At 43.3% G+C, this 27,516-nt stretch overlaps 1 protein-coding gene across 2 annotated transcripts in view; it reads left to right on the top strand.

The window, feature by feature from the left end:
- Positions 1-17,661, top strand: part of CCDC138 (coiled-coil domain containing 138) — a 238,756-nt gene extending 221,095 nt beyond the window's left edge. For both annotated transcript variants that reach the window (XM_070405855.1, XM_070405854.1), the window contains 2 exons: positions 15,226-15,364; positions 17,253-17,661. In XM_070405855.1, the coding sequence (XP_070261956.1) occupies positions 15,226-15,364; positions 17,253-17,418 (305 nt within the window). In that variant the 3' untranslated portion in view covers positions 17,419-17,661. The remainder of the gene's footprint in view (positions 1-15,225; positions 15,365-17,252) is intronic.
- The last annotated feature ends 9,855 nt before the right edge of the window (positions 17,662-27,516 follow it).

Here is a 27,516-nt window from a genome sequence, read left to right as displayed (position 1 = left end):
CTCTACCCTGTCACACAGAGCAGGGCCCATGGGGGGGGGGGCGGGGGTTGGGGCGCCGCCCCCTGTCACACACAGAGCAGGGCTGATCAGGGGGTTGGGGCGCCGCACCCTGTCAAACATAGAGCTGCAGGGCGATCAGGGGGTTGGGGAGCTCCCCCCTATCAGGCACAGAGCAGGGCTGATCAGGGGGTTGGGGCGCCTTCCCCTGTCATAAACAGAGCAGGGCGGATAGGGAGGTTGTGGCCCCGCCCCCTGTCACACACAGAGCCGCAGGGTGATCAGGGGGTTTGGGCGCTGCCCCCTGTCACGCTGATCCCGGTGCCAGGAAGCCTCGAGGCTCCGCTGATCCTGGTGCCAGGAGGCATATTACCCTTTTACTATATAGGATAGAGGCCTGGTGCATGGGTGGAGGCTGGCTGGTTTGCCCTGAAGGGTGTCCTGGATCAGGGTGGGGGTCCCCACTGGGGTGCCTGGCCAGTCTGGCTGAGGGACTGAGGGCCGTTTTCAGGCTGGCGGATGACTGAAGCTCCCAACTGCTCCTTTTTTTCTTTTTCTTTTTTTCCATTCTGGGCCAGCTTTAGCTCTGAGGCCTCGCTGCTGAAAGCAGGTTTCTGGCCTTTACCTTCTGTATTTGATACAATGTTGCGGTCTAGCTGGCAGAAGCCCGGCTGACTGAAAGCTGGTTTCTAGGGTTTTGTTTAGCTTCTATATTTGCAACATAGTTGCTTAGAGTTGCAGCTGAGAGGCCGGCAAGTCAGGCGGGGAACGTTGGAGTCTGCCATCACTGGAGCAAGCAAGCCTCCCTGTTTGCTTCAGTGCATGGCTGCCGGCCGCCATCTTTGCTGACAGTTAATTTGCATAAGGATATGCTGATTAGCCAATTGGAAGGGTAGAGGTCGTACGCTAATTACCATGTTTCTCTTTTATTAGTGTAGATATCAGAGGCCCAGTGCACAAAAATTTGTGCACTCAGGGGGGTCCCTCAGCCCAGCCTGTGTCCTCTTGCAGTCTGGGACCCCTCGGGGGATGACCACCTGCAGGCTTAGGCCCACTCCCCAGGGTATTGGGCCTAAGCTGGCAGTCAGACATCCTTCTGGCAGCTGGGAGCCCTCAGGGGATGTCCACTTGCCAGCGGGGAGCAGGCCTAAGCTGCAGTCAGATATCCTTAGCTCTGCTGAGGAGGTGGGGGAGGCTCCCACCGCCCCCGCTGTACTGGCAGCCTTTGGCTTTTATACTTAACAAAATTTTTCCTGAATAAAGTGGTTTTAGCTTCTAATTGCTTTATGTGTTCAATGTTGTTTCAGAGAAGTCTGAGGACAGTCTGATTTTTCCATTAAAGGTGGTTTATTGTTTGCTCAGGTGGTTACTCACTATTTTATCTTTGAAGTTCAGAATATAGCTTGCTGTTGAATGTTCTGAAGCAAATTTTTCTGAAACACTATTGTTCTCTTTCCAATCTGCAGATTCATTTCTTTGTTCATTTAGCATTTCATCCTATATAATAATAGAGAAACATGGTAATTAACCATAACTTTGCTACCCTTCCCATTGGCTAATCAGCGAGATATGCAAATTAACTGCCAACCAAGATGGCGGCCGGCAGCCAGGCAGCTTCAAGCGAACAGGAGCCTTGCTTGCTTCAGTGACGGAGGAAGCCAACGTTCCCCGCCTGCCACTGCTGGGCTCTGAGCTTGCAGTTTAAGAAACATTGTTGCAATTATAGAAGCTAAAAAACCCAGAAACCTGCTTTCAGCCAGCTGGGCCTCAGAGCTGGAGTTGAAACAGTGTTTCGATTATAGAACCCAAACAAACCAGATACCTGCTTTCAGCAGCTGAGGTCTCAGAGCTGGAGCCAAGCCTCAGAGAGAAAGCTGGCTCTCAGTTCCAGTGACAGCCATAGAAGGTAAATAAATCCCAGAATAAAAGAAAAAAGAAAAAAAGGACAGGTTGAGAGCTTCAGTTGCCCGCCAGCCTGAAAACGGCCCTCAGCCCCTCACCCAGACTGGCCAGGCACCCCAGTGGGGACCCCCACCCTGAAGGGGGTGTGACCAGCTGCAAACAGCCATCATCCCCTCACCCAGGCTGGCCAGGCACCCCAGTGGGGACCCCCACCCTGATCCAGGACACCCTTCAGGGCAAACCAGCCAGCCCCCACCCATGCACCAGGCCTCTATTCTGTATAGTAAAAGGGTAATATGCCTCCCAGCACCGGGATCAGTGGAGCCTCGAGGCCTCCCGGCACTGGGATCAGCGGAGCCACGAGGCCTCCTGGCACCGGGATCAGCAGAGCCTCCCAGCACCGGGATTAGTGGAGCAGCGAGGCCTCACTGCCCCTGTGTCAAGCAGAGCCACAAGGCCTCCCAGCACTGGGATCAGCGGAGCCACGAGGCCTCCTGGCCCCTGGAGCAGTGTGACAGGAGGCAGAGCCCAAACCCCCTGATCGCCCTGCGGCTCTGTGTGTGACGGGGCAGGGCCCTGCTCTGTTCGTGACAGGGGAAGGCGCCCCTGATGGGCCCTGCTCTGTTCCTGATAGGGGGAGCTCCCCAACCCCCTGATCAGCCCTGCTCTGTGTGTGACAGGGTGTGGTGCCCCAACGCCCCCCCCCCCCCCCATGGGCCCTGCTCTGTGTGTGACGGGGTGGAGCCGCAACCTCCCCATTGGCCCTGCCCTGAGTGTGACAGGGGGGAGTGCCCCAACCCCCTGATCGGCCCTGCTCTGTGGGTGACGGGGTGGCACTCCAAACTCCTGATGGGCCCTGCTCTGTGTGTGACAGGGATCAGTGCCCCAACTCCCCTATCGGCACTACTCTATGCGTGACAGGGGGGAGCTCCCCAATCCCCTGATCAGCCCTGCTCTGTGGGTGACAGGGGGCAGCGCCCCAACCCCCTGATCGGCCCTGCTCTGTGTGTGACAGGGTACGGAGCCCCAACCCCCCTGATCGGCCCATGCTCTGTGCGTGACAGGGGGTGGCGCGGCAACCTCCCCATTGACCCTGCCTTGAGTGTGACCTGTTCCCAACCCCCCAATTGGCCCTGCTCTGATCCTGACCAGGGGCTGCACCTAGGGATTGGGCCTGCCCTCTGCCACCCAGGAACGGGCCTAAGCCAGCAGGTCGTTGTCTCCCGAGGGGTCCCAGACTGTGAGAGGGCACAAGTGGGGCTGAGGGACACCCCCCCTACCGCCAGTGCACAAATTTTTGTGCACCGGGCCTCTAGTCTATACTAATAAAAGGGTAATATGCTAATTAGACCAGGACACCTTCCGGGAGACCTCCTGGACAAAACCATGGTGGTGGGGTACTGGGGTCCAACCCCAGCAGGTCCAGGGGTCCCCAAAGGTATGGAAGGAATCGGCGAAGAAAGAATGACATGGAGGCCGCCTTCAGTTGATCAGCATAGCAAGGTTCTGCCGCCAGATTCTGTAGCCATGTTCTCTCACTACGTTCTCCAGCCAGGTTCTGATGCCAGGTTCTGTAGCCAGGTTCTCCAGCCAGGTTCTATCCAGGTTCTCCCACCATGTTCTGTCTAGGTTCTCCAGCCAAGTTCTGTAGCCAGGTTCTGTCCAGAATCTTTTGCCATGTTCTCTCCCTAGGTTCTGTCTCTAGGTTCTGTCTCTAGGTTCTGTCCAAGTTCTGTTGTCTTGTTACATCTGTATTTATACCAGTTGATTTTAATCCTGTCAATTTCTATTCCAAAAGTTAGGGCGTTTCTTATCTCCATTCCAGGGAGTAAAGATTATGTAGCTTAAGCGTGATTGTTTGTAGTTAAAGTGACTAACTACCCACCTGGCACTTAGTTAAAGGGTTTTATTCCCTCCCTAACTTCCAGGGAAAATCCCTACCTGGGGAAACAACCTTTCTCAGAGAGGTGACCTTGGTTAAAACACATAGCGCTAAGGGGAGCAAACATATTAAGAACAGTATGCCATATATGCCAGGTCCCTTGAGACATACACTGTGTAGATGTTTCTTCCCTGCAGCGACTGTGTCAAGCAGCAAGGATGGACCGGCTCCCAGCAGTGGGGCAGAGGCAGGTTAGGGGCGATCAGGCCAGCAGGGTTCAGGGCAGTTGGGGTGAGCAGGCTGGCAGGGGGGGTAGTTGGGGGTGAGCAGGAGGGACAGTTGGGGGCAAGCAGGACGGCAGTTGGGGGTGAGCAGGCTGGCAGGGCTGGCAGTTGGGGGCAAGAAGGCTGGCAGAGGGGGCAGTTGGGGGCAATCAGGCCAGCATGGGGGCGGCAGTTGGGGGCGAGCTGGCCGGCAGGGGATGACAGTTTGGGGTGATCAGGTTGGCAGGGGGGTGCAGTTGGGGTTGAGCAGACCAGCAGCGGGGTGCAGTTGTGGGTGAGCAGGCCCTCATTGGGGGGTAGTTGGGGGCAATCAGGCTGGTGGGGGGTACAATTGGGGGCAATCAGGCTGGCAGGGGTGGGGCTGTTGGGGGTGATCAGGTCGGCAGACAGAGTGGTTAGGGGCGATCAGGCAGTTAGGCAGGTGAGCGGTTAGGAGCCAGCGGTCCCGGATTGCAAGAGGGATGTCCAACTGCCGGTTTAGGGATCGGGCCTAAACCAGCAGTCGGACATCCCCTGATGGGTCCCAGATTGAAGAGGGTGCAGACCGGGCTGAGGGACACCCCTGCCCCTGTGCACGAATTTCGTGCACCAGGCCACTAGTCTATATATAAAAGGCTAATATGCTAAGTGTCCCTCCTCCCGGTAGCTACGATGCTCACTGACCACCAGGGGGCAGATGCTCGACGCAGGAGCTGCTGAGCTGATGTGACTTGGCAGTGGTGGTTCTCTGGTGATGCACCCTGAAACCGGAGAGGAGGGAGCCTGATTCCTTGCGGAGCCGCACGATTCTACCTTTGACCCTGGATTATGTTGTTGATGTGGCACTGTCAGCCTAAATCTGGTTTACTGCACACTCGAATTTGCCTTCCACACCCTGTATGACAGCAACTTTGCAGAGTGCCCTTTCACACTTCAGGACCCCTTGGGGGATGTCGGAGAGTCGGTTTTGGCCCGATCCCTACAGGCCAGGCTGAGAGACCCCACCTGCCGGAGGGACTCTGCTCGCTATGCAGACTCTCTTTGAGCCACAGCACCACCCCAGATGCGGCTGGCCGGGGAGGGACCGCAGGAAGTTGGCTCCAGGGCGTGTCTGGCCTGTCTCGCAAAGTCCCGCCCCACTGACCACCTTCTAATTAATTTCCTTTCAATGTGCATGAATCTGTGCACCGGGTCACTAGTTAATATATGATTTTTTGTTGTTGTTCATTTTATCTTAGAAATACCAGTTATCCTCATTTTGGATCTTTTTTAAAAATACATTTTTATTGATTTCAAGAGGAAAGGGAGAGGAGAGATAGAAACATCAATGATGAGAGAAAAATCATTGATCGGCTGCCTCCTACACATCCCCCACTGGGGATCAAACCCACAACCCGCGCATGTGCCCTGACCAGGAATCGAACTGTGACTTCCTGGTTCATAAATCAACGCTCAACCACTGAACCATACCAGCCAGGCTTGGATCCTTTTTGATGGTCTTCCATATCTTGGCTTTTTCTAGTCATTCTTTTCCTCATTTGTGTTTATATTCTCTCTGATTTTCATTATAATAATCTAATTGTCAGCTACATTATTTAGGTTCTTGATGTTTTAAATTTATTAGTTTTTTTAATGGTGGTGTTTTAATATTCTCTCTCTCTCTCTCTTTCTCTATATCGCTTTCACCCTCCCTCTCTATCTTTTTTAAATCCTGATGTTTATCATATTTTCTTACTTATTGATTAGTCATACTTTTATTAGACTTCCTATATTCCTTTTGTATTGATTGGTTTATCATTTGCTGTAATATGTACAGCAAATTGCCAGGCTGTTTCTAATTAATCCTATCTAATAAAGAGGGAATATGCTAATTGACCTTCACGCCATTGCAAAGATGGAGGCGCCCACAGCCAATAAGGAGGGAATATGCTAATTGACTGCCCCGTCCTCAAAGATGGCGGCGCCCACAGCCAATAAGGAGGGAATATGCTAATTGACTGCCCTGCCCTCAAGATGACGGTGCCCACAGCCAAGAAGGAGGGAATATGCTCCGTGTGCCTGTCTCCAGAGTCCCCCAGCCTTCCAGCCGCCCAGGGCCACCCGAGGCGCAGGTAACCAGGGCAGGCTGAGGCTTGCGCTGCCAGCAGTGGCAGCAGCAGAGGCATGATGGGGGTATCGCCTTCCCCTGATCGCTGGGTCACCTCCTGCCCCTGAGGGCTCCCAGACTGTGAGAGGGGGCAGGCTAGACTGAGGGGACCCCCCCTCCAGTGTATGAATTTTCATGCACCGGGCCTCTCGTTTTTTATAAGTAACATATTTTTCTCAAGAGCTTTTATTTTTTTAATTTATTTTTATAGATTTTTATTAATTTCAGAGAGGAAGGGAGACAGAGAGAGAGAAACATCATTGCTGAGAGAGAATCATTGATTGGCTGCCTTCTGCATGCCCATTACTGGGGATTGAGCCCACAACCCAGGCATGTGCCCTTGACTGGAATCAAACCTGGGACCCTTCAGTCCACAGGCTGACGCTCTATCTACTGAGCCAAACCAACTAGGGCTCTAATTAATCTTGTTCTTGCTTTTGGGCCTACTTGTCCAGAATTTCTGTATGTCCTCATAGAGGGTGAGGAACTTCTACACTCTCTTCTTACCACCATATCCAAGTCCAGTTTTTTCTCCATTGAGAGGTACAATTTGAAAGCTTTTTTTCTTAATATATACATTTTGTCTTATAGCCAATAGGTGTACTAATTACATGCTTTTTTTGTTAGACTATTAGGTCTGTGTTCTCACTTCTGAGATTTTGCTAAAATGTCTAATTTAGGTTCATTTCACCTAATTCGGAAAGTGGGAGGAATGAGTATTCTCTTCCCATGGAGAAATTATTTTGGCTTCAATCTGGCTCCCCAATACAGTGTGTGTTCTGGAATATTAAATTACTTCTTGCCAACCTCTCTGTTTCCCACTCAGAAGAGTCAAAGGTAACAAAAGCTGGCGAGTTTGCTCTCTTCAGGTTTGAGGAGTCTTAGCAAGAATTCCCAAGATTTTGTCAACTTCTCAGTGTCTTGTGGAAGAAGGGTTGTTAAGGTGGCCTGTACCCTGGCCACACTTCTCACTCTCTTCCGCTCTAGAATTTTATGTTTGTAAGAGTCATGGCATTGATTTGTGCTCCTTTCTTTTTCTGTGTTTGTGTCTGGTTGTTGTAGGTGAGGGTTTTTTGTTTGTTTGTTTGTTTCTGTTGGCTTTTGTTTGTTTGTTTTATAATTTTATTTTGAGAGTACACTTATTAAAGCTGGAGATAGTGAAACAAGGAAGGGCCTAGGACAGAAGAAGCAGCAGGAAAGAGACTAGGTTAAGTGGGGTGGCTTTGGCTCTCTAGAAACATTGGAAAAGAAGTGAATCAAGGTGTGACTGCTGTCAGCTCACTGGAAAGTCAGAGGAAAGGAGTCTTGGGGACAAGTTCAGGGGGTTAGCCCAAGATGAGCTCCTGCTGCCCATTGCTCCCCTGTTTGCAAGTCTCATGAGGTGCCTTAGAGTTTAGGAGATGCACGCCTGGCAGGAAAAAGAGGGAGAAGGAAAAGGCATGGGCATATTTGCTCCAGTGAGGGAGAGCTCTGCTTTACAATTTTTGATCCAAAAATTATAAAGGGAAATTCTCTCAAGCATTTTTATCTCTGCATTTTAATGTAGAAATTAGTGAGGACATGTTAAGTAATTTATCCAGCGTTACATGAATTTTAGAAGAGTTGCCACCTGGCCTGTTAGGTCTTCAGTTTTTGTTTTCCTCTCTTGTACTAGCCATGTTTATTCAAATTAAAAGTTCTCTAAGCTTTCAAAAATATAATTAACTTGAACATTGTAGTATTGGAAAATGTTAAAATTACAATGTTTACAGTTAAATCTAACTTAAAGCATATGAGAATTCCAGAATTTCCTTTCTCCTCTATTGTGTGTCTGTCTGACAGGTTTAAAAGAGAGATTGTAAATCAAGCCAATGAATCTCTTTTACTTCTCAAAGAACTTCACAAGTTTCACTGTTTCAATGTGCTGATATACTGAAGTATTTGGATAGTCTTGGCTCTTTTCATTACAGAGGTCATAATACAGGTTCACTTTCACTTGGCAATGTTGACTTAGGTTTTTTTGTAATAACCCTGAAATGTGTGTGTTTTGTTCATGCCAAGACCTGATTTACATATAAAGTAAATAAAGTACAGGAAGATACACTCTCTTTCACACTTTGGTAATAAACAAATAACCATCATAACTTTCTCTTTTGGCATTTAAACTTTAAATAGAAAATATCAACATTTTAAATTGTAGGTACAGTAAAACCTTGAAATAATCGACTAATGCTGGGGAGGGGTGGGTGTCCATTAAAGCTGGAAGTCCAGTCCTCGATGGCTTGGCTCAGTGAATAGAGCGTGGCCTGCGGACTGAAGGGTCCCGGGTTTGATTCCAGCCAAGGGCACACGCCTGCGTTGCGGGCTGGATTCCTAGCTGGGGGCGTGCAGGAGGCAGCCGATCATTGATTCTCATCATTGATGTTTCTATCTTTCTCTTCCTCTCCCTTCCTCTCTGAAATCAATAAAGCTATATTTAAAGCTGATAGTCCATTATATAATAAAGTAGGTTTTCCAACTGTGTATGTTAAAAAATTGACAAATTATTAGTTTACCTGTTTTTACTTATGTAGACACATTTGTGTAATTAAAATTAAGTATGTATGAGAAATTTATTTTTCTATATGTGTTACTGTAATTTTAACCCTTTGCACTCTGCGGTCCCCTCTCAGGGGACATCGGAATTCTAGCATATCACTCGGATGTCCCCTCTCAGGGGACATTGCAGTTTATTAGTGATTACGGGGAATTGAGTTATTTCAACGCAACTTTTTGAGACATGCATGTTTCCCTGAAGTTTTATCTTGAAATGGCACAAGAAATTAAATCAAAATATCGTAAAATTACTAAGATATATACAAGAAATGTCAGCGGGTTTTGTGTCGGACGAGAACGTGAGATGCGTGCTCACGACGGTCCGAGCACTTCGAGACGCCACTTGAAAAGAGCGATAAGGGGAGTTTGTAGAAGAAAGGTCGGTTTTCGAACATAGCGCGCACTGTATAGTGAGATATATAATTACAAATAAACAAGTCTACATCTGGAGGAAAAGATTTTCAAAGCTGAGCTCATTTTGGTTTGAAGCTTCGAGTAGTGCACATAGATCTAACGAGGAGAAAATCGGAAAAGTGATTCTTTTCTTAGTGAATAAATTGTTTGGTGAAAGCTATTTTGGCAAATATCATCTTGTCAGTTAGTAATAACAATTAGAAATTTTCAACCCATGCATTTATTCATATTTTTTGTTAGAACAATGGCAAAGCGTCCAACCACGAATGAGTCTCATGACACAAGTAGTAGTGAAGATGAGCTCCAGATAGACCTCTATACAGACACGTTAGAAAGACTAACTGTAGAACAAAACGACAGCAGTGATAGTGATATTGTTCAACCTAGAAGGCGACGAATTGTTCGCATGGATAGCGAAAGCGATAATAGTAGTACGGAAGAAAACACACGGCAACATGACAACGTATCGTCAAGTGAAGAGTGGGAAGATGTTACCGAATCGGACGTTCCTCCAGCCACGATAAATTTTGATTTACACGAAGAAATAGCCGGACCACAAGTCCCGAGTAACATAAAAGAGCCCATAGACTATTTCACATTATATTTTACTGAAGAATTAGTAGACAGCATAATAAAAGAGACAAACAATTATGCCAAAGAAGAAATTGGAAAGAAACAGTTGCATACAGAAAGAATAATACTACGCTTCTTGCGTGGAAAGATAAAAGAATTATTACCATGCTCACCAATTATTATAACACAAACCTACAATCTACCCAGAGAACATTACGCGGTGGACATATCGTAACAGTCAGTAAGCCTGAAATGGTGTTAGAATATACGGCAAATATGGGTGGTGCGGATCGTGCGGATCAATACGCTTCGACGTATTGTTTCCTCCGTAAATCGCTCAAATGGTGGAGGAAGTTATTTTTTGGGGGGTTGGAAATGTGTGTGATAAACTCATACATAATGTATCGCATCAAAAAACAAACAAGTAATGAAACGCCAATGACACACCACAAGTTTGTCAAGACACTCGTTGACCAATTAAAGGGCGATTTTCGTGTATCGAGAACGCGTCCATCCACATCTTCTGCGGACAATAGATTAAACAATAAACTACATATTCCCGATGTGGGACAAAGAAAACGGGACTGCATTGTGTGTTCTAACAGGAAAACACCTGGTGGCAGGCCTCAAACCACTTATTACTGTCAAACATGCACTAATCAGCCTGCAATGCATATTGGGGAGTGTTACAAAACTTATCATACGGTACAAAATTATAAACAATAAAATATTGGTTTTTTTTGCAAATATACATTCCTCGATGTCACCCAATTCATATAAGTCCAATATCATTATACTACGTTACTTGGTTCCAAAATTATACTAAGTAATACGAGGGTCTGTAAATGCACGTTTCCGCCGCAAAGTAGCGTCGAGTAGCTGGTAGCCAATGTCCAGAATGGTTCGGAGTGCAAAGGGTTAAATTTATACTGAATAGGTCTAGGAAATGTGTGCATTAACCAGTCATCAAATGCACGGCTGGGGCGTGGCTTAGTGCATATGGGAACATTGGCAGGCAGGAGTTAAAACTGCTGCAGAAAGTCAGGCCCTAGACAACAGCCAATTACCACATGCAACAGAGGTGTGATCATGTGCTGATCATTCCAAGAACATTGTTTATGAGCAGTGACACTTGGATTTAAGCATGTCGACTATAGTTGTAGATAAGAAATACTTATTTATGTCTGGGAAATTACTACAGTGTTTTTCAACGTATGGTCTATTTGCTAAAATTTGTAAAAAAAAATAACAGTGAATTAATAACAAAAAAATAACCAGTTTAATTATAAGCAGATCTTGGTTAAAAGCATTTAATTTATTTAGTTTTTAAATATGTTTTTATTGATTTTTTAGAGAGGAAGGGAGAAGGAGGGAGAGAGAATCATCAATGATAAACATCTATCCGCTGCCTCCTGCACACCCCCCACTGGAGACTGAGCCTGAAACCTGGGCATGTGCCCTGACTGGGAATCAAACTGGTGACCTTTTGGTTCATGGGTCAATGATCAACCACTGAGCCACACTGGCAGGACAGTTAAAAGCATTTTAAAATTAATGCTGTTAATTTTCACATATGACATACAGACCAGAAATTTTGCCTGTTAAATCTGAAGTCTGTTAAATCGAGGTCCACAAAATCGAGGGTTTACTGTATGTTAAGAATTCTTAGTGGTCTTTCTTGTAATGTTCGTTACCCTTTGATTTCAATACTTGTTAGCTATGTAATATTTAGCCTTCGTGTTTAGGGTTGACGTGAGTCATGCCTCAGGATCTGAAATGAGGAAACTGTGTACAATTCTCTAGGAAATGTGTGCATTAACCAGTCATCAAATGCACACAGCTGGGGCGTGGCTTGAAATGTCACTCATTGTATTTTTAATGCTACTTGTAAATAATGTGTGTTCTAGCTGTAACCTAAATTTTATTCTTTAAGATTTTTTAATTTAAAAAAATTTTAATACAGTTTACATTTAATATTATGTTAGTTTCAGGTATACAGCATAATGGTTGGACATTTATATAATTAAATTTTAATTCTTTAAGGAGATTCTTTGTAACAGATCAAGATACACACACATGCATGTGCACACAGTCACATACAAATACATATGACTTGTTGAAAACTACACATACATATGACCTGCTGAAAACTACATATGCATATGATCTGCTGAAAACTGTACATGCAAATAACCTGCTGAAGAAAACTACATCTGCATATAACCTACTGAGAACTAAGTGTAGACCATACTTGGGTTAGACTACTCTGGAGAAAGTATTGTTTTTCTCTTACCTTTACCACATGGTTACATGTAAATGGCATAATTGTTGTCTCTAGTGCTCTATTGCCAGCATAAACCACCTTTCCTTTTCTTTTATCAAAATGGCCTGGTGTATGAAATTCGTGGACATTAAAAGGGGATTAATTAGAGGAAATATTTTAATATTGCTATTTGCCCTTTCTCTATAATAGAAGTGTCAATGATGAAAGAAAATTCGTAAAATGTATATGAAAATCTTCCTCCTATCAGAGTCTGGGGTGCAACACGGGACCCAGAGTCAAGTCCCTGCCCACCCATGTGAGCCTTGAAATCGTACAAGACCCAGACCCGACCGGCCCCACCCCCGTCAAGCCCCGCTGGGCAGGGTTGCAGCCTCAGGTCCCCTGGCCCAGCGCCGGGTGGAGGGCACAGCCTGAGGTCCCCCGTCAAGCCCTGCCGGGAGGGGGGTGCAGCCTGAGGTCCCCTGGCCCAGCACCGGGGTGGGGGGCACGGCCTGAGGTCCCCCAGCTCCGCGGCCTGAGGTACTCGGTCCCGGTGCCTGGGCAGGGGCGCAGCCTGAGTTCCCCCATCAAGCCCTGCTGGGTGGGGGGGCGCACCTTGAGGTCCCCTGTCAAGCCCCACTGGGCAGGAGGCACAGCCTCAGGTCCCCTGGCCCGGTGCTGGGGCGGGGGTGTGGCCTGAGGTCCCCCATCAAGCCCCGCCGAGCAGGGGGCACACCTTGAGGTCCCCTGTCAAGCCCTGCTGGGTGGGTGGCGCAGCCTGAGATCCCCCAGCCTGGCGCTGGGATAGGGGGCGCTGCCTGATGTTCCCCGTCAAGCCCCGCTGGGGCAGAGGGCACAGCCTGAGGTCCCACGGCCTGGCACCAGGGCAGGGGGAGCGGCCTGAGGTCCCATGTCAAGCCCCATGGGGGGTTTGGAGGCAGCGCAGCCTCAGGTCCCTGCTGATTGCTCATTAAGGTTTGTTCTGGGAACTTGGCCTCCGCTGTGGGTGCAGCCATCTTGTGTTAGGGAAACCCTGTCTCTGCTGTGGGTACAGCCATCTTGTGTTACAGAACCGCCCCCCCCCCCCCCCCCCCCGACTGTGGGCACCGCATTCTTTGTGGTGGAGTGATGATCAATTTGCATATTCCCTCTTTACTATATAGGACTAGAGGCCCAGTGCACGAAATTTGTGCATGGGGCGGGGGGGGTCCCTCAGCCCGACCTGCACCCTTTCCAATCCCGGACCACTGGCTCCTAACCACTCACCTGCCTGCCTGCCTGATCTCCCTAACTGCTCTCCCCTGCCCGCCTGATCTCCCTAACTGCTCTCCCCTGCTGGCCTGATCACCCTAACTGCCTAACTGCTCTCCCCTTCCCACCTGATCCCCCTAACTGCTCTCCCCTGTTGGCCTGATCCCCCTAATTGCTCTCCCTTGCCGGCCTGATCTCCCTAACTGCTCTCCCCTCCTGGACTGATCCCCCTAGCTGCTTAACTGCCGCCTTCTGCCTTCTCCCTTCTGCCTTCTCCCATGGCGCCTTCTCCCCCCTGCCTCTGCAAAAGGGACCGCAACGCTGGACCGGCCGGCCCTCGGCCCTTGCAGCTGCTGTGGCTTTGTCTGGAAGGATGTCTGGAAGGATGTCTGGAAGACATCTGGTCTAATTATTATATTACCCTTTTATTAGTATAGATTCCTCTGACTTTATTTTTTTCCATTTTGTTGATTCTGTTATTTAATACAGTAAGTTCTTACTTAATGTCATTGTCAATAGGTTCTTTGACTTAAACGATGTGAATGAAACCAATTTTATCACAGCTAATTGATATAAACAAGAGTTAAATTTCTAAGGTATCTCATTAACATCATAACAAAACATTAGATGAAAGAAACTACATTATTTGAGGACCTGCTGTAGTGTATTTTACTCAGTAAACTATCAAGATACAGTCATATAGATTTTCAAGCTGTGTTGATGGATGCAAACAGAATGAAGAATGCAAACCCATCATATTTGTATGTCTTTTATAACTATTAACTTATGTATCTGTGTTTGAAATCAAGTCCTGTATATACATTGTGAGAGCTTCTGAGTTTTACAAAGACTTTTTACAGAGGAATTTAACTATTTTAAAGGCCATGATTATTTTTAGGCCATTTTTAGGCCACTGCTCTCCCCTGCTGGCCTGATCTCCCTAACTGCTCTCCCCTACCGGCCATTAATATTAAAAGGCCATTTTAATATTTTTTGTTTCTGTTCAAGCTTCCCTAATTGCCGATAATAATACCTTAAGAAAAAGATGTTTTTATATATTATTTTTTCCAACTCATAGCAGCCCTAACAGAGCTTTTAGTTTTCACTATTACAAACTTTACTGTATTCCTTATTCATAAACCTTGGCATATGTCTCTATCAGGCACATTCTAAGAGGCAGAATTGCTGACTCAAAGGTATACACTCTTAAGGCTTTTGATACAAATTTCCCAGTTCCTATTATTTTATCCTATTAAGGTTTAATATTTTTACTGTATTTATTCAATTATGAATTGCTTGCTTGTGATGTTTGTTCATTACTAAAACTATTAGGTCCATCTTTTTTTTTTATAGTAATCAATCTTCTGGCAAATAAATTACAAAAAGAAGTTTGGCATTTTTCTTCTGTTTTGTTTTGTTTTTTTTAGAGCCTTTGCCTTTTAATTTACAAATTCTTTTACATAGACATTTAAAATTTTTATTGTGAAAATTTTCAGTCTTTCTTTTATGAGTCTTTCCCCTTTTTTGCATATATGCTTAAAAAGCTATTCCATATCCAGTGGTCATATAAATTGTCATTAACACTGAAATGAAATTGTTAAATGTAGAGTATTAAAAGACTTTTACTATCCCAACAAAATTTCTTATTGCTAATTATTTAAACTCAGCCTACTATTATGAACTTATTGAAGAAATGACTCCCCCCCTTTTCTTTCAGACATGGGATTTCTGCTCAATTCTGCTTAATAATCTTATCTTTGGTTTGCATTGTTCAACAAGAGCCAGTGGGTATTTTAATTTTTAAGATGATGATATTTTTGCCTCAAAGTTTATATATGAAAATCAACTCAACATTTAAAAATACCCCATACAATTCTGATTTTACTTTGGTTTGTGTTTGTATTTATTTATTTATTTATGGCTACTCCCTAACAGTAAAGCACTGGGATTTGTTTTGCAGAATCCTTGCAGCCTTTCCTGGAAGCCTGTAGCAACACTCTGTTTTTTCGAACTTGTTCTGTGCTGCTTCGAACCCCTAAGCTTGATCTTCAAATACTAGAAAAACTCAGTATTATTCTACAGAAACTTTCTAAAATCAAGTAAGAATTTTTTATTTCTAATACTTTTATTTAAAAATATCTTTTTGTGCTCATTTAGACCTTTCTGAATCCTATAGTAGTTCAACTTTGATTATTAAATCAAAATTTTTAGTAAATGTAGAAAATTGAGATTCATGCATGTTAATACTTGTTTAATACTTAGTGATACAGTAGAATTATAGTTTTAATCTTAGAATGTCTTGTTGTTTCTGCTAAGTGAACTTTAAATACCACAGAGTATGTAAAACTAAGAACAATTTTTAGCAATCAAGTGATAGTATTAGAACAAATTATTGCACACTGGTATTCTGTACCACCACAGTGAAAATAAAAATGATAATAAAGTATATTTGTCAGATTCTTATTATGTACTAAAGTTAGTTTAGGGAATGAGAAAGAAGCAGGCAGAAAAGATTTTAAATAATGTATATTTTAGGAAACTATATGAGCTTCCTGCCACTAATTTGGATTTTACTATAAGAATTAGGGGCTTTCTTTTTATATTTCCTCTTAAGCAAATATTGGTATAATCATTTTAAAAATTATAAGTGGATTTTGAAGCTATATTTTCTTAGAATCTTGGTATAGTCCAGTTTTTATGACAGTTAAATTATAGTTTTGGTTCAGCTCCTCTGTGCCCTTTCTTTCCCCTCAGCCATGATTTTCATGGTGGTGAATTTAGGTATTTACCAGGCTTCATTCAAGTATAAATGCATCTTAAAATTATTTGCAGATATGTGATAGTGGGTTCATATGCCCTATTAGGTACCTACCACATCATAGTAAATTATTAGTTATCAAATTACAATCTCATACTCAGCTCACCAAATTATTGGTTTTCATCTGGTGTCAGTTAAACTTACCAAATCATTGTCTTCCTTTTCTTGAAGACTGACTGTAATATGATTATCTTGATTTGTAATTCTCAGTAAGGCCTGTTATAGTTAACCTGTGGTGACATGAAACTGCAATTACATTCCTTAGGTTTCATTCTTCCTTAGGTGTTAATTCATGGGATTTTTTTAAGTGGTCCCAAAATTGCAAATATAGCCTTGGGTTGGGAACAGTTGATGCTCAGTCTTAAAGTAAATCTTTAAAACCACAAAGATATAAATTCTTCTGTATCAAATGGATGGTTATATACAGTTATTTAATAATTTCTCCCAAGATACAAATATATGTAGACAAGAAATAAGAAATATGTAATCAGATATAATTCTAACTAATAGATCATGAAATTACTAACTGGTTATTAGAAAGAGGATGGTTGAAAAGTTATTTTGGTACAAAGGCAAAAGGTAAACCAATATTCTGTTACTTTAAAAAGCCCAGCTTACTTAAAATAAGTTGATCTAGTACTTGTATTTGACTTTTTCTAGCTGTTACAGAAAAAGCAATTCTCAACTGTTGTAATAATGAATTGCTGCAGTTTTCAGGAGGATGAACCATTTTCTTTTTCCTTGAATACTTTGTTATTTTAGGCCTATCTTATGAAACCCACTTTATTTGTCTTGGCCTGTTAATTCTTTTTTAAAATACATTTTTATTGATTTCAAAAAGGAAGGGAGAGAAAGAGAGAGAGAGAAACATCAATGATGAGAGAGAATCATTGATCAGCTGCCTCCTGCATGCCCCCTACTAGAGATGGAGCCTGCAACCTGGGCATATGCCCTGACCAAGAATCAAACCGTGACTTCCTGGTTCTTCGGTCGATGCTAAACCACTAAGCCACACCAGCTGGGTGGCATGTTAATTTCTTAGTTACCTATTTTCTTCACTATTTTTAAAAACAGATGCCATTTTTCTACATTTACACATGTTATCGATGTAATTACAGATGAATTCCTTAAGTGTGTGTAATTAAATTAATGTACTCATTCTCTTACAGGAGTAATAAGAAGTTCTTTGAACTTTTTACAATTCATCTGATGCTTCAGGAAATACAAAGGACAACACATCCAGAACATGCCTTTCTCTGTATTAACCTAAATTCAACTCTGTTCAATTTGGGTTTAACGAAATGCAACTCCCTGGCCTCCAATTCAAGCCATTAGACTGGCTTATTATTATTTTATATACATTATATATGTGTTGCTTATTTGTAAGATTGCAAAAATCATCAAAGTAACTAAAAATCTACCAAGTAAAGTTTCAGTAGCATCATTTATCATGAAAAATAAAATAGAAAATTTTTTTACTTTAAAAATGAAATCTATAGGAGCTCTGGAATGATTGTAATATTACAGTTCAACTTAGTTAGTATTAATGTGTAAAATAGAATTTCCAGAATTAATGACACTGGGGTTAATTTTGTAAAACTGCTTTATAAAAATTCTTAAAATTATGTGATTATTTTGAATAAAACTGGTGTTTATTTGGGAACAGGGCTAGATCATGTTGTTATTCTGTTTTCTTAATATATTAGAAATCTCCCCCTTTGGAAACAAAAGTACATAACTTTTAACTGTCACCTTCATATTATAACTTTTCTATATACCCTAGATTCACAGATACTGATTTTTTATTGTGCTGTCCATGAAACACTTTAGAGAAAAAATTTTGATTTTTCTAGTTTATTTTCCAAAACAATTTAATTATTACCAAAGCATATTTGTACAAAATAAAAAAATTTTTACACTGAAAAATTAAAATGTCACAATCCCAACACCCAGAGATATCTATCTCCTGCTGTAACCAAAGATGAGTGAAGTAGCCAGAAATAAAAAAAATCCATTATGGATACTTCAGAAAAATTCCATTATGGATACTTTTGTTAATTAACAGAACAAAAGACTAGCTTCTCAGAACACACAGTGCCTAGAGATGGGACCAGTAAGACAGTGGATGCCAGGTGGTAGGTAGAGCAGAGGTTGGCACTTCAGCATGGGATATTTGATGTTTCTGAAGAAGAGAACAAGACAAGTAAAGCAGAGTATTATTCAAAGATGTAGTTGAATAAAGATTTGGGGGGGTGGGGCGCTAAAGAAAGATCTGCATGTACAGATTGGAAGAGCTCATCATGTTCCAGAAAAATCAGAGAGGAACGGAGTCTAAATTAGACACATCCTGTACTTTAGATACATTACAATTAGAATTTAATGACAAGTATTAAATATTAAGGATAAAGCAGAAGCAAACAAAAACCAGTTATCTGCAAGAGTAGAAAAACAAAGCTAGCCTCATCCAATGCCAGAAGTTGATAAGTAACAATCCCCTCAACTTTTGGAGAGGAAAAATTTAAACTAAGAATTTATACCTAGTGAAAATGTCTTTCATAGGTGAAGACAATGGAGAGAAATGTTCAGATATGCAAGTGCTCAGAAATTATACTGTTTACATGCTATTCTTGAAAAAACTAACTGCATAGATTATTCTAACTAATTTAGAGATGGAGAATTGAATTTATTAAATCAAACTCATTCTAAAAGACTGCAGTGAACATCAAAACCACTTAAACATCAATACATTTAAATAATTGTTGTAAATCCATTTTAAAAATGGAATAGAATGTTAAATTATTCAAAAGAATACATAATGGGAAAAGAAGCAATTTATTAGTAAGAATTTTGGTAAGACTATGTTAACCAATGTTAAAAACAGGATTAAATGGGACCCTGAGATTGAGGTGAGATAGAGAAGCTAGTAAGTTTTCCACATTTTCATCAGAAATAGAATGTTCCATTTCAGTATTAACTTTTGACAATTAGAAAAATGAAGGATAAAAGAATGCTTTTGGGAAATGTCAAAGAAATTATAAATATTAAAAGCAAGATAAATATTCTCAAAACATTGAAGAAGAAAAACAAATTATTTACAGTGACATAGCAAAATATAGAAAGCCAGAAACATGTAAAACACAAAAGTATTTAGGATGAATAAAAGGTTTTAAAATTATAAATGAATTTTTTATTACCCTGTGCTGATAAACTTTAAAATCTGGATGAAATGGACGATTTTCTAGAAAAAGACATCAAAAGTATCTCAATAAATCCAAATATAAAATCATTAAAACCTTTTATAAAATTATGGGAGAATTTTTTTAAATGACATCAAATCCAGGTATTTTATAGATTGTTTTAACATTTCAAGGAAGATATATTTAAAGCTATTTAAACTATCCCAGAATGTTGAAAGGGCATTCTAATGTATTTTCTAGAGTTAGCATGAACCCAATACCAAAAAATTGACAAAGAAAGTAGAATAAAATAGTTTCAAAAGTCTTAAAGAATTATAAACAGCCCTGCCAGGTAGCTCAGTTGTTAGAGTGCCATCCCCATACACCAAGGTTGTGGGTTTGATCCCTGGTCAGGGCATATGAAAAGAACCAACCAATGAATGCATAAGTAAGTGGAACAATAAATCATATCTCTCTCTCTCTCGCTCTCGCTCTCGTTCTCGCTCTCGCTCTCTCCCTCCTTCCCTCCCTTCCTCTCAAAAATCAATAAAAATAAAAAAGAATTATGAACAAATCAACATCAACTATATTTTACAGAAACACTAATCCATGACCAAGTAGTGTAGCATGCATTCTAGAAATATAGTTGACCTCGAACAACACAGTTTTATTGTCAATAAATATATGTATTTTCTCTTATGATTTTCTTAACATTTTCTTTTCTCTAGCTTACTTTATTGTAAGACTACAGCATATATTAAATGCAGCATAGAAAATATGTGTTCATCAACTGTTTATGTTATCAATAAGGCTTCCCATCAACAGTAGGCTATTAGTAGTTAAGTTTTGGGGGAGTCAAAATTTATATGCAGATTATTAGTCACGGGGGTGGGGTGGTTTGGCACCCTTGACCCCCACATACTTCAAGGATCAGTTGTACAAGGTTGGTATCCTGTTTTGTTTTAATATATTTTATTGATTTTTTACAGAGAGGAAGGGAGAGGGATAGAGAGTTAGAAACATCGATGAGAGAGAAACATCTATCAGCTGCCTCCTGCACACCCCCCACTGGGGATGTGCCCACAAACAAGGTACATGCCCTTGACCGGAATCGAACCTGGGACCCTTGAGTCCACAGGCTGACACTCTATCCACTGAGCCAAACTGGTTAGGGCCTGTTTTGTTTTAAGTATTTTATTATATTTGTAGAGCAACAAAGGAGGAAAATCATACACTCATTTTAATAAATTCCTAAAAATATAATTCAACTTGCAGTCCTGATGAAACTTAGTACAGTATGTTCACAGGGTTGGGGAAACTTTTTTCTGCCAAGGGCCACTTGGATATTTATAACATCACTAGAGGCCCAGGGCATGAAAATTCATGCACCGAAGGGGGCGTCCCTCAGCCCTGCCTGCCCCCTCTCAGAGTCCAGGACACCTCAGGGGTGGGAGGTGATCAGGGGAAGGCGACACCCCCATCACATCTCTGCTGCTGCCACTGCTGGCAGCGCAAGCCTCGGCCAGCCCTGGTTACCTGAACCTCAGGCAGCCCTGGGTGGCTGGGGGGCTGAGGACCCTGGGGGACTCCGAAGGCAGGCACGCGGAGTGGCCGGGCCCACCTGGGGGTGGGCCCAGACTTGCTGTGCACTTGTCGCTTCGGTGGGGCTGAGGGGACTGGGCACTGCCATCTTGTGACTGTGGGCGCTGCCATCTTTGAGGGCAGGGCAGATAATTAGCATATTCCCTCCTTATTGGCTGTGGGCACCACCATCTTTGAGGGCGGACAGTCAATTAGCATATTCCCTCCTTATTGGCGGTGGGCGCCGCCATCTTTGAAGGCAGGGCAGTCAATTAGCATATTCCCTCCTTATTGGCTGTGGGTGCCACCGTCTTTGTGATGGCACGAAGGTCTATTAGCACATTCCCTCTTTATTAGATAGGATTCTCAGGCCATACAAAATTATCAACTTAAGGTTGCGTTGGTGGTATAGTGGTGAGCATAGCTGCCTTCCAAAATTATCAACTTAAAATTAGCCTGCTATATTTGGTCAACCATTTAATTAACTTCCCCCTAATGCCTTGGCCAAACCAGACCAAATGATTTTGAGGACCTTACTATGGCCCATGGGCCAGACGTTCCCCACTCCTGGTCTAAAGGAATATAACATTAACCACAAATTTACTATGAAATACTAAAGACATACCTCTTAAAGTTAGGAATAAGATTAGGGAGTCCAATAACCACTCTTATTTAATACATTCTGAGTTATTTAAAAGAACATAACTTTGAGAAAGGAGAAAAAGGTTATTTGCAGATGACATGATTACCTGGAAAACTGTAGGATTCTTACAAAACTTCAGCAAGATGTTTGTTTTTTTTAATATATTTTATTGATTTTCCACAGAGAGGAAGGGAGAGAGACAGAGAGCCAGAAACATCGATGAGAGAGAAACATCGATCAGCTGCCTCCTGCACATCCCCCACTGGGGACGTGCCCGCAACCCAGGCACATGCCCTTGACCGGAATCGAACCTGGGACCCCTCAGTCCACAGGCCGACGCTCTATCCACTGAGCCAAACCGGCCTCGGCTTCAGCAAGATGTTTAATTGTAACATGAACATATAAAAAGCAAAGCTTTTAAGTATTAGAAATGAATATTTCACTTAAAATATGAATAAACTTAATTTATATAATAACATTCTTCTTGAAATTAATAAAATGTTTAAGTTTGTGTCTTTCTTTTTTAATATATTTTATTGATTTTTTACAGAGAGGAAGGGAGAGAGATAGAGAGCTAGAAACATCAATGAGAGAGAAACATCGATCAGCTGCCTCCTGCACATCTCCCACTGGGGATGTGCCCGCAACCCAGGTACATGCCCTTGACCGGAATCGAACCCGGGACCCCGCAGTCCACAGGCCGACACTCTATCCACTGAGCCAAACCGGTTTCGGCTTAAGTTTGTGTCTTAAAGTTGGCAGTGAATTTCAGATTTACATAACAATTTGCATCCAGTAATTTTTATGGTAACACAACATTAGTATGGCCAAATGTTAACTTGTTACACTTTTGTGTTAAATTAATATTTATAACATGCAGTTTTTCTGAACGAGCATAAAATTTTTTTCTTAGAATTACTTTGTTAAAAACAAACAAATAATACCATAGCCTCGTTCTGAAAAGTTATGAACATTGAGGGAAGGGGGAAGCTTCAGTTTAGTTTATTCTTTATATGTCTTGAGTCATCATGTTTCTGGTCCTTGAATGCCAAGTTCTTGAGTCTCAATGTCATAGAAATGAGCACTGACCTCAGTACAAGATCAAGCAGATAGAGTTTATTTAAAATAGCTTGTGCACAAGGGAGTCCACCTGAAAGAAGAAGTTGAGCTTCCCAAGGGGTTCTTGTGGATAACTTATATAGGGGCCTTGGTGTAGGTGTAGGGCAAGCATGTCAAACTCATGGCCCATGGGCTGCATGTGGTCCACAATGAATATTTTTGTGGCCCAGCCAATATACTGGTAACGATATAAGAAACATTTTCGGATCTGGAAAGATGGCAACCGGCAGGAAGGTAGGAAGGGAGAGTGTGTGAGAGAGTGAGGGAGCTATAGAGGAGTGTGTGGACGTGTGTGGGTGTGGGTGTGTGAGTGAAATAGGGACAGTTAGATCCTGCAGGTCTTTCAAGTGGCTGCCAATCCAGGCAGTCATAGACAGCAAAACCCTGCTGCCACTGCGAACACTCCGGGAGGACACCAGAGGCTCAGAGACCACGCCATCTTGAAGAACAGAACGGCTTGAGACTAGGATCCTAGCCTCACCACCACCCAGTCTGGTTTCCATAGCAAACCAGAACCCTATAGCCGCTCTGGTAGAAGACCTATGACCACAGCTACAGACCCAGGGACACCAAGACTCCAGGCACCCCAGCCGCAGATTTCTGTGAGTCACAAAGACAATCCCCCCCCCCCCCGCCGCTCCGCGGCAGCAGCATAGGAACTTCCAGACCCCAGCTGCACAATGGGGCTTTCTGCGCACACTCAGCAGCAGCAGCTCTGCCTGACTTTGAGCCTTGGTGTTGGACATGGGAAGTTTGTTTCCCACGACAAGGCTCCGTGGGCGGGGAGACTGTGCTGAATTTGAGCCTAGGTGCACATCCTTGGGGAGACTGTTTTCTGTGACCAGATCCCACGCCCACGCAGGGCAGGGAGACAGCGCTGAGTCTGAGTCTGGATGTGCGCGAACTCGAACTCAGGGAATTTGTTTCCCCGCGATTAGGCTCCGCACCCAGGCAGGGAGACTGTGCTGAATTTGAGCCTGGGTGCACATCCTTTGGGGAGACTGTTTTCTGGGACCAGATCCTGCGCCCACGCAGGGCAGGGAGACAGAGCTGAGTCTGAGTCTGGACGTGCGAACTTGGGGAATTTGTTTCCCGTGATGGCTCCGTGCCCAGGCGGGGAGACTGTGCTGAGTTTGGGCCTGGGTGCGCATTGTTGGGGAGACTGTTTTCTGTGACCGGGTCCTGTGCCCACGCAGGGAGACAGAACTGAATTTGGGCCTGGGGGTGCAGACCCAGGGAGTTTGTTTCCCACGACCAGACCCTGCACTCTAGCAGAGAGGCTGCGCTGAATTTGAACCTGGACATGCGAACCCAGGGAGTTTGTTGCCCTCACCCAGGCTCCACACCCAGGTGGGGAGAGTGTGCTGAATTTGAGCCTAAGGGCGCAACCTTGGGGAGATTGTTTTCCGCAACCAGGTCCCGCGCCCACGCGGGGAGACAGCACTGAATTTGAGCCTGGGGGCATGAACCCGGTGTTTGCTTCCCATGACCAGACCTGGCACCCAAACAGGGAGGCTGCGCTGAATTTGAACCTGAACGTGCAAACTCGGGGAGTTTGTTCCCCACGACCAGACCCCATGCCCATGCAGGGGGGCAGCACTGAATTTGAACCTGGGTGCATGAACATGGGGAGTCTGCTTCCTGCAGTGCACTCCCGCGTGACCAGACCCCACACCCACACTGAGCGGCAGTGCCACCTCACTTTGATTCAAGGCAAGCACATACAGAAGGCTGTTTTCTGCAGGGCAGGAGTGGACCTCCTGCCAACACAGTGCGACTGTGCAACCTGGTCTCCAAAGCAGATCAGGGACCCTGAATCTCCACGCAAGAGGCAGCAATGAGCACCAGTGACTACTAGACACTGTTTCTCATTGCATGCACCTAGGATCCCTGATTCCAGTACATTCACACTAAGAGTCAGTGACTCCAATTCTTGGTGCATGCGCACATAGGGACCCTGATTCTTGGTGCAAAATAGCACCAAGCAACAGAGACTCTGATACTCGATTCTCGGCGCGGACACAGGGAGCCTCCTGACACACACTAGGAGACTTTGATTTTTGGCACACCCCAGCAGGTTCTCTGTTTCAATGTGGTGCAGGCAGGGTCCCTGATTCTAGGTGTGCACACAAGGCCACACTAAGCGCCTGAGACTCTGACCTGGGGCAAGCGTGACTCCCACCAACCCACAGCAGCCACACGTCTTGGTGTCAGAGCTCTTCAGTGACATTTGGGGGGTGCAAAACTCCCACTGCACACAGCCCAGGCCCCTGCAACTTGATATTTGAACCTTTTGGTGATAGTCAGAATGGGAAGACAATGAAACAATCCCCAGAGGAAAGAAAAGGAGGAATCCCCAAGAAAGGAAATAAGTGAAACAGAAGCATGCAACATGGCAGAAAAAGAATTCAGAGTAATGGTCATACAGTTCATACACTGGATGGACAAGAAAGTCAACAACCTATGCAAAAATCAGGAAGAAATGAAAAATGATATATCTAGAACCAAAAACACCATGGAAGGCTTCAACAGTAGACTAGAAGAAGCAGAGGACCGAATTAGTGAGTTAGAAGATAAAGTACAGAAACAAGCCCAATCTGAACAGCAACTAGAGAAAAAAATGAAAAAGCAGGAGGCGAGCCTAAGGGAGCCTTGGGACAATGCAAAACAAAATAACATATGTATTATAGGGCTGCCAGAAGGACAAGAAGAGAAGCAAGGATTAGAAAATTTATTTGAAGAAATAATGACAGAAAACTTCCCAGATATGGGGAAGAAAAAAGTTACACAAGTACAGAGAGTCCCAAGCAAGGTGAATCCCAAAAGATCCACACCAAGACATGCCATAATTACAATGGCAAATGTTCAGGACAAAGAGAGAATCTTAAAGGCTGCAAGAGAGAGACGGAGAGTTAACTACAAAGGATCCCCCATCAGATTATCAATGATTTCTCAACAGAAACACATCAAGCTAGAAGGGAATGGAAGGAGATATACAAAGTGATGCAAAGCAAGGGACTGAATCCAAGAATACTCTATCCAGCAAGACTATCAATCAAAATTAAAGGGGAAATCAGGAACTTCGCAGACAAAAAAAAGCTAAGGGAGTTTATCACTACCAGCCAGCAATGCAAGAAATGCTAAAGGGAATGCTGTAAAAAAAAGAAATAAAAAGGTAAGAAGGAACACAGGCTCAAAAAAATAAAAATGGCTACAAACAAGTACTTTTCAATAATAACTTTAAACATAAACGGACTAAATGCTCCAATCAAAAGACATCGAGTGGCTGAATGGATAAAATACATGACCCATATATATACTGTCTACAAGAGACCCACCTCAAAACAAGGGACTCACACAGACTGAAAGTGAAGGAATGGAAAAATATCTTTCAGGCAAATGGAAATGAAAAAAAAGCTGGGGTTGCAATACTTATATCTGACAACATAGACATCAAAGTGAAGGCCATAACAAGAGATAAAGAAGGCCGCTTCATAATACTAAAGGGATCAATACAACAAGAGGATATAACCCTGATAAACATATATGCACCCAATGCAGAAGCATCTAAATACATAAAAAAACTCATGGAAGATATCAAAGGAGAGATTGACAACAATACAATCATAGTAGGGGATTTTAATACACCATTGTTATCACTGGATAAATCCTCTAGACAAAAAAATTAGCAAAGAAACAGCAATCCTAAATGACTCACTAGATCAGATGGACTTAATTGAAATCTTCAGAACATTTCACCCCAAAGCTGCAGAATATACGTTCTTCTCAAGTGCACATGGGACATTTTCAAAAATAGACCACATATTGGGTCACAAGCAAAGTCTCCCCAAATTCAAGAAGATGGAAATCATACCAAGCATATTCTCAGACCACAATGGCATAATATTAGAAATAAGCTACAATAAAAACAATCCAAAACACTCAAACACTTGGAAGCTGAATAGCATGTTATTAAATACTGATTGGGTTACCAATGAGATCAAAAAAGAAATTAAAAACATCCTGGAAACTAATGACAATGAAAACACAACAATCCAAAACCTATGGGACACAACGAAAGCAGTCCTGAGAGGGAAGTTCATAGCTCTATAGGCCTACCTCAAAAAAACAAGAAAAAATGGTAGTAAATCATCTAACTGTACAACTCAAAGAATTAGAAAGAGAGCAACAAGAAAACCCCAGAGTGAGCAGAGGGAAGGAGATAATAAAGATTAGAGCATAAATAAATGACATAGAGACCAAAAAAACAATACAGAACATCAATGAAATCAAGGGCTGGTTCTTTGAAAGGATAAACAGGATTGATGAACCTCTAACCAGGCTCACCAAGAAGCAAAGAGAGAGGACCCAAATAAACAAAATCAGAAATGAAAGAGGCGAAATAACAACAGACCCCACAGAAATACAAATGATTGTTAAAAAATACTATGAACAGCTCTACTCCAACAAATTAGACAACCTGGAGGAAATGGACAATTCCTAGAAAAATACAACCTTCCAAAACTCAATCAAGAAGAATCTAAAAATCTCAATAGGCCAATAACTATGGAAGAAATTGAAGCAGTCATCAAAAAGCTCCCAGCAAACAAAAGCCTGGGGCCAGATGGCTTCACAGGGGAGTTTTACCAAACATTCAAGGAAGAACTAAAACCTATCCTCCTCAGAATACTACAAAAAATTCAAGAGGAAGGAACACTTCCAAGCTCATTCCATGAAGCCAGCATCACCCTAAACCAGAACCAGATAAAGATAACACAATGAAAGAAAATTACAGGCCAATATCCCTCATGAACATAGATGCCAAAATCCTCAACAAAATCCTAGCAAATCGCATCCAGCAGTACATCAGAAAGATCATACACCATGACCAAGGAGGATTTATCCCAGGGATGC

This window comes from Myotis yumanensis, unplaced genomic scaffold (genome assembly GCF_028538775.1).
Source record: "Myotis yumanensis isolate MYYU_CA2020_CCGP unplaced genomic scaffold, mMyoYum1.0.hap1 SCAF_2, whole genome shotgun sequence".
Classification (NCBI taxonomy): Eukaryota; Metazoa; Chordata; class Mammalia; order Chiroptera; family Vespertilionidae; genus Myotis; species Myotis yumanensis.
The sequence above is the reverse complement of the archived record's forward strand: the minus strand, read 5'-3'. Positions and strand labels throughout refer to the sequence as shown.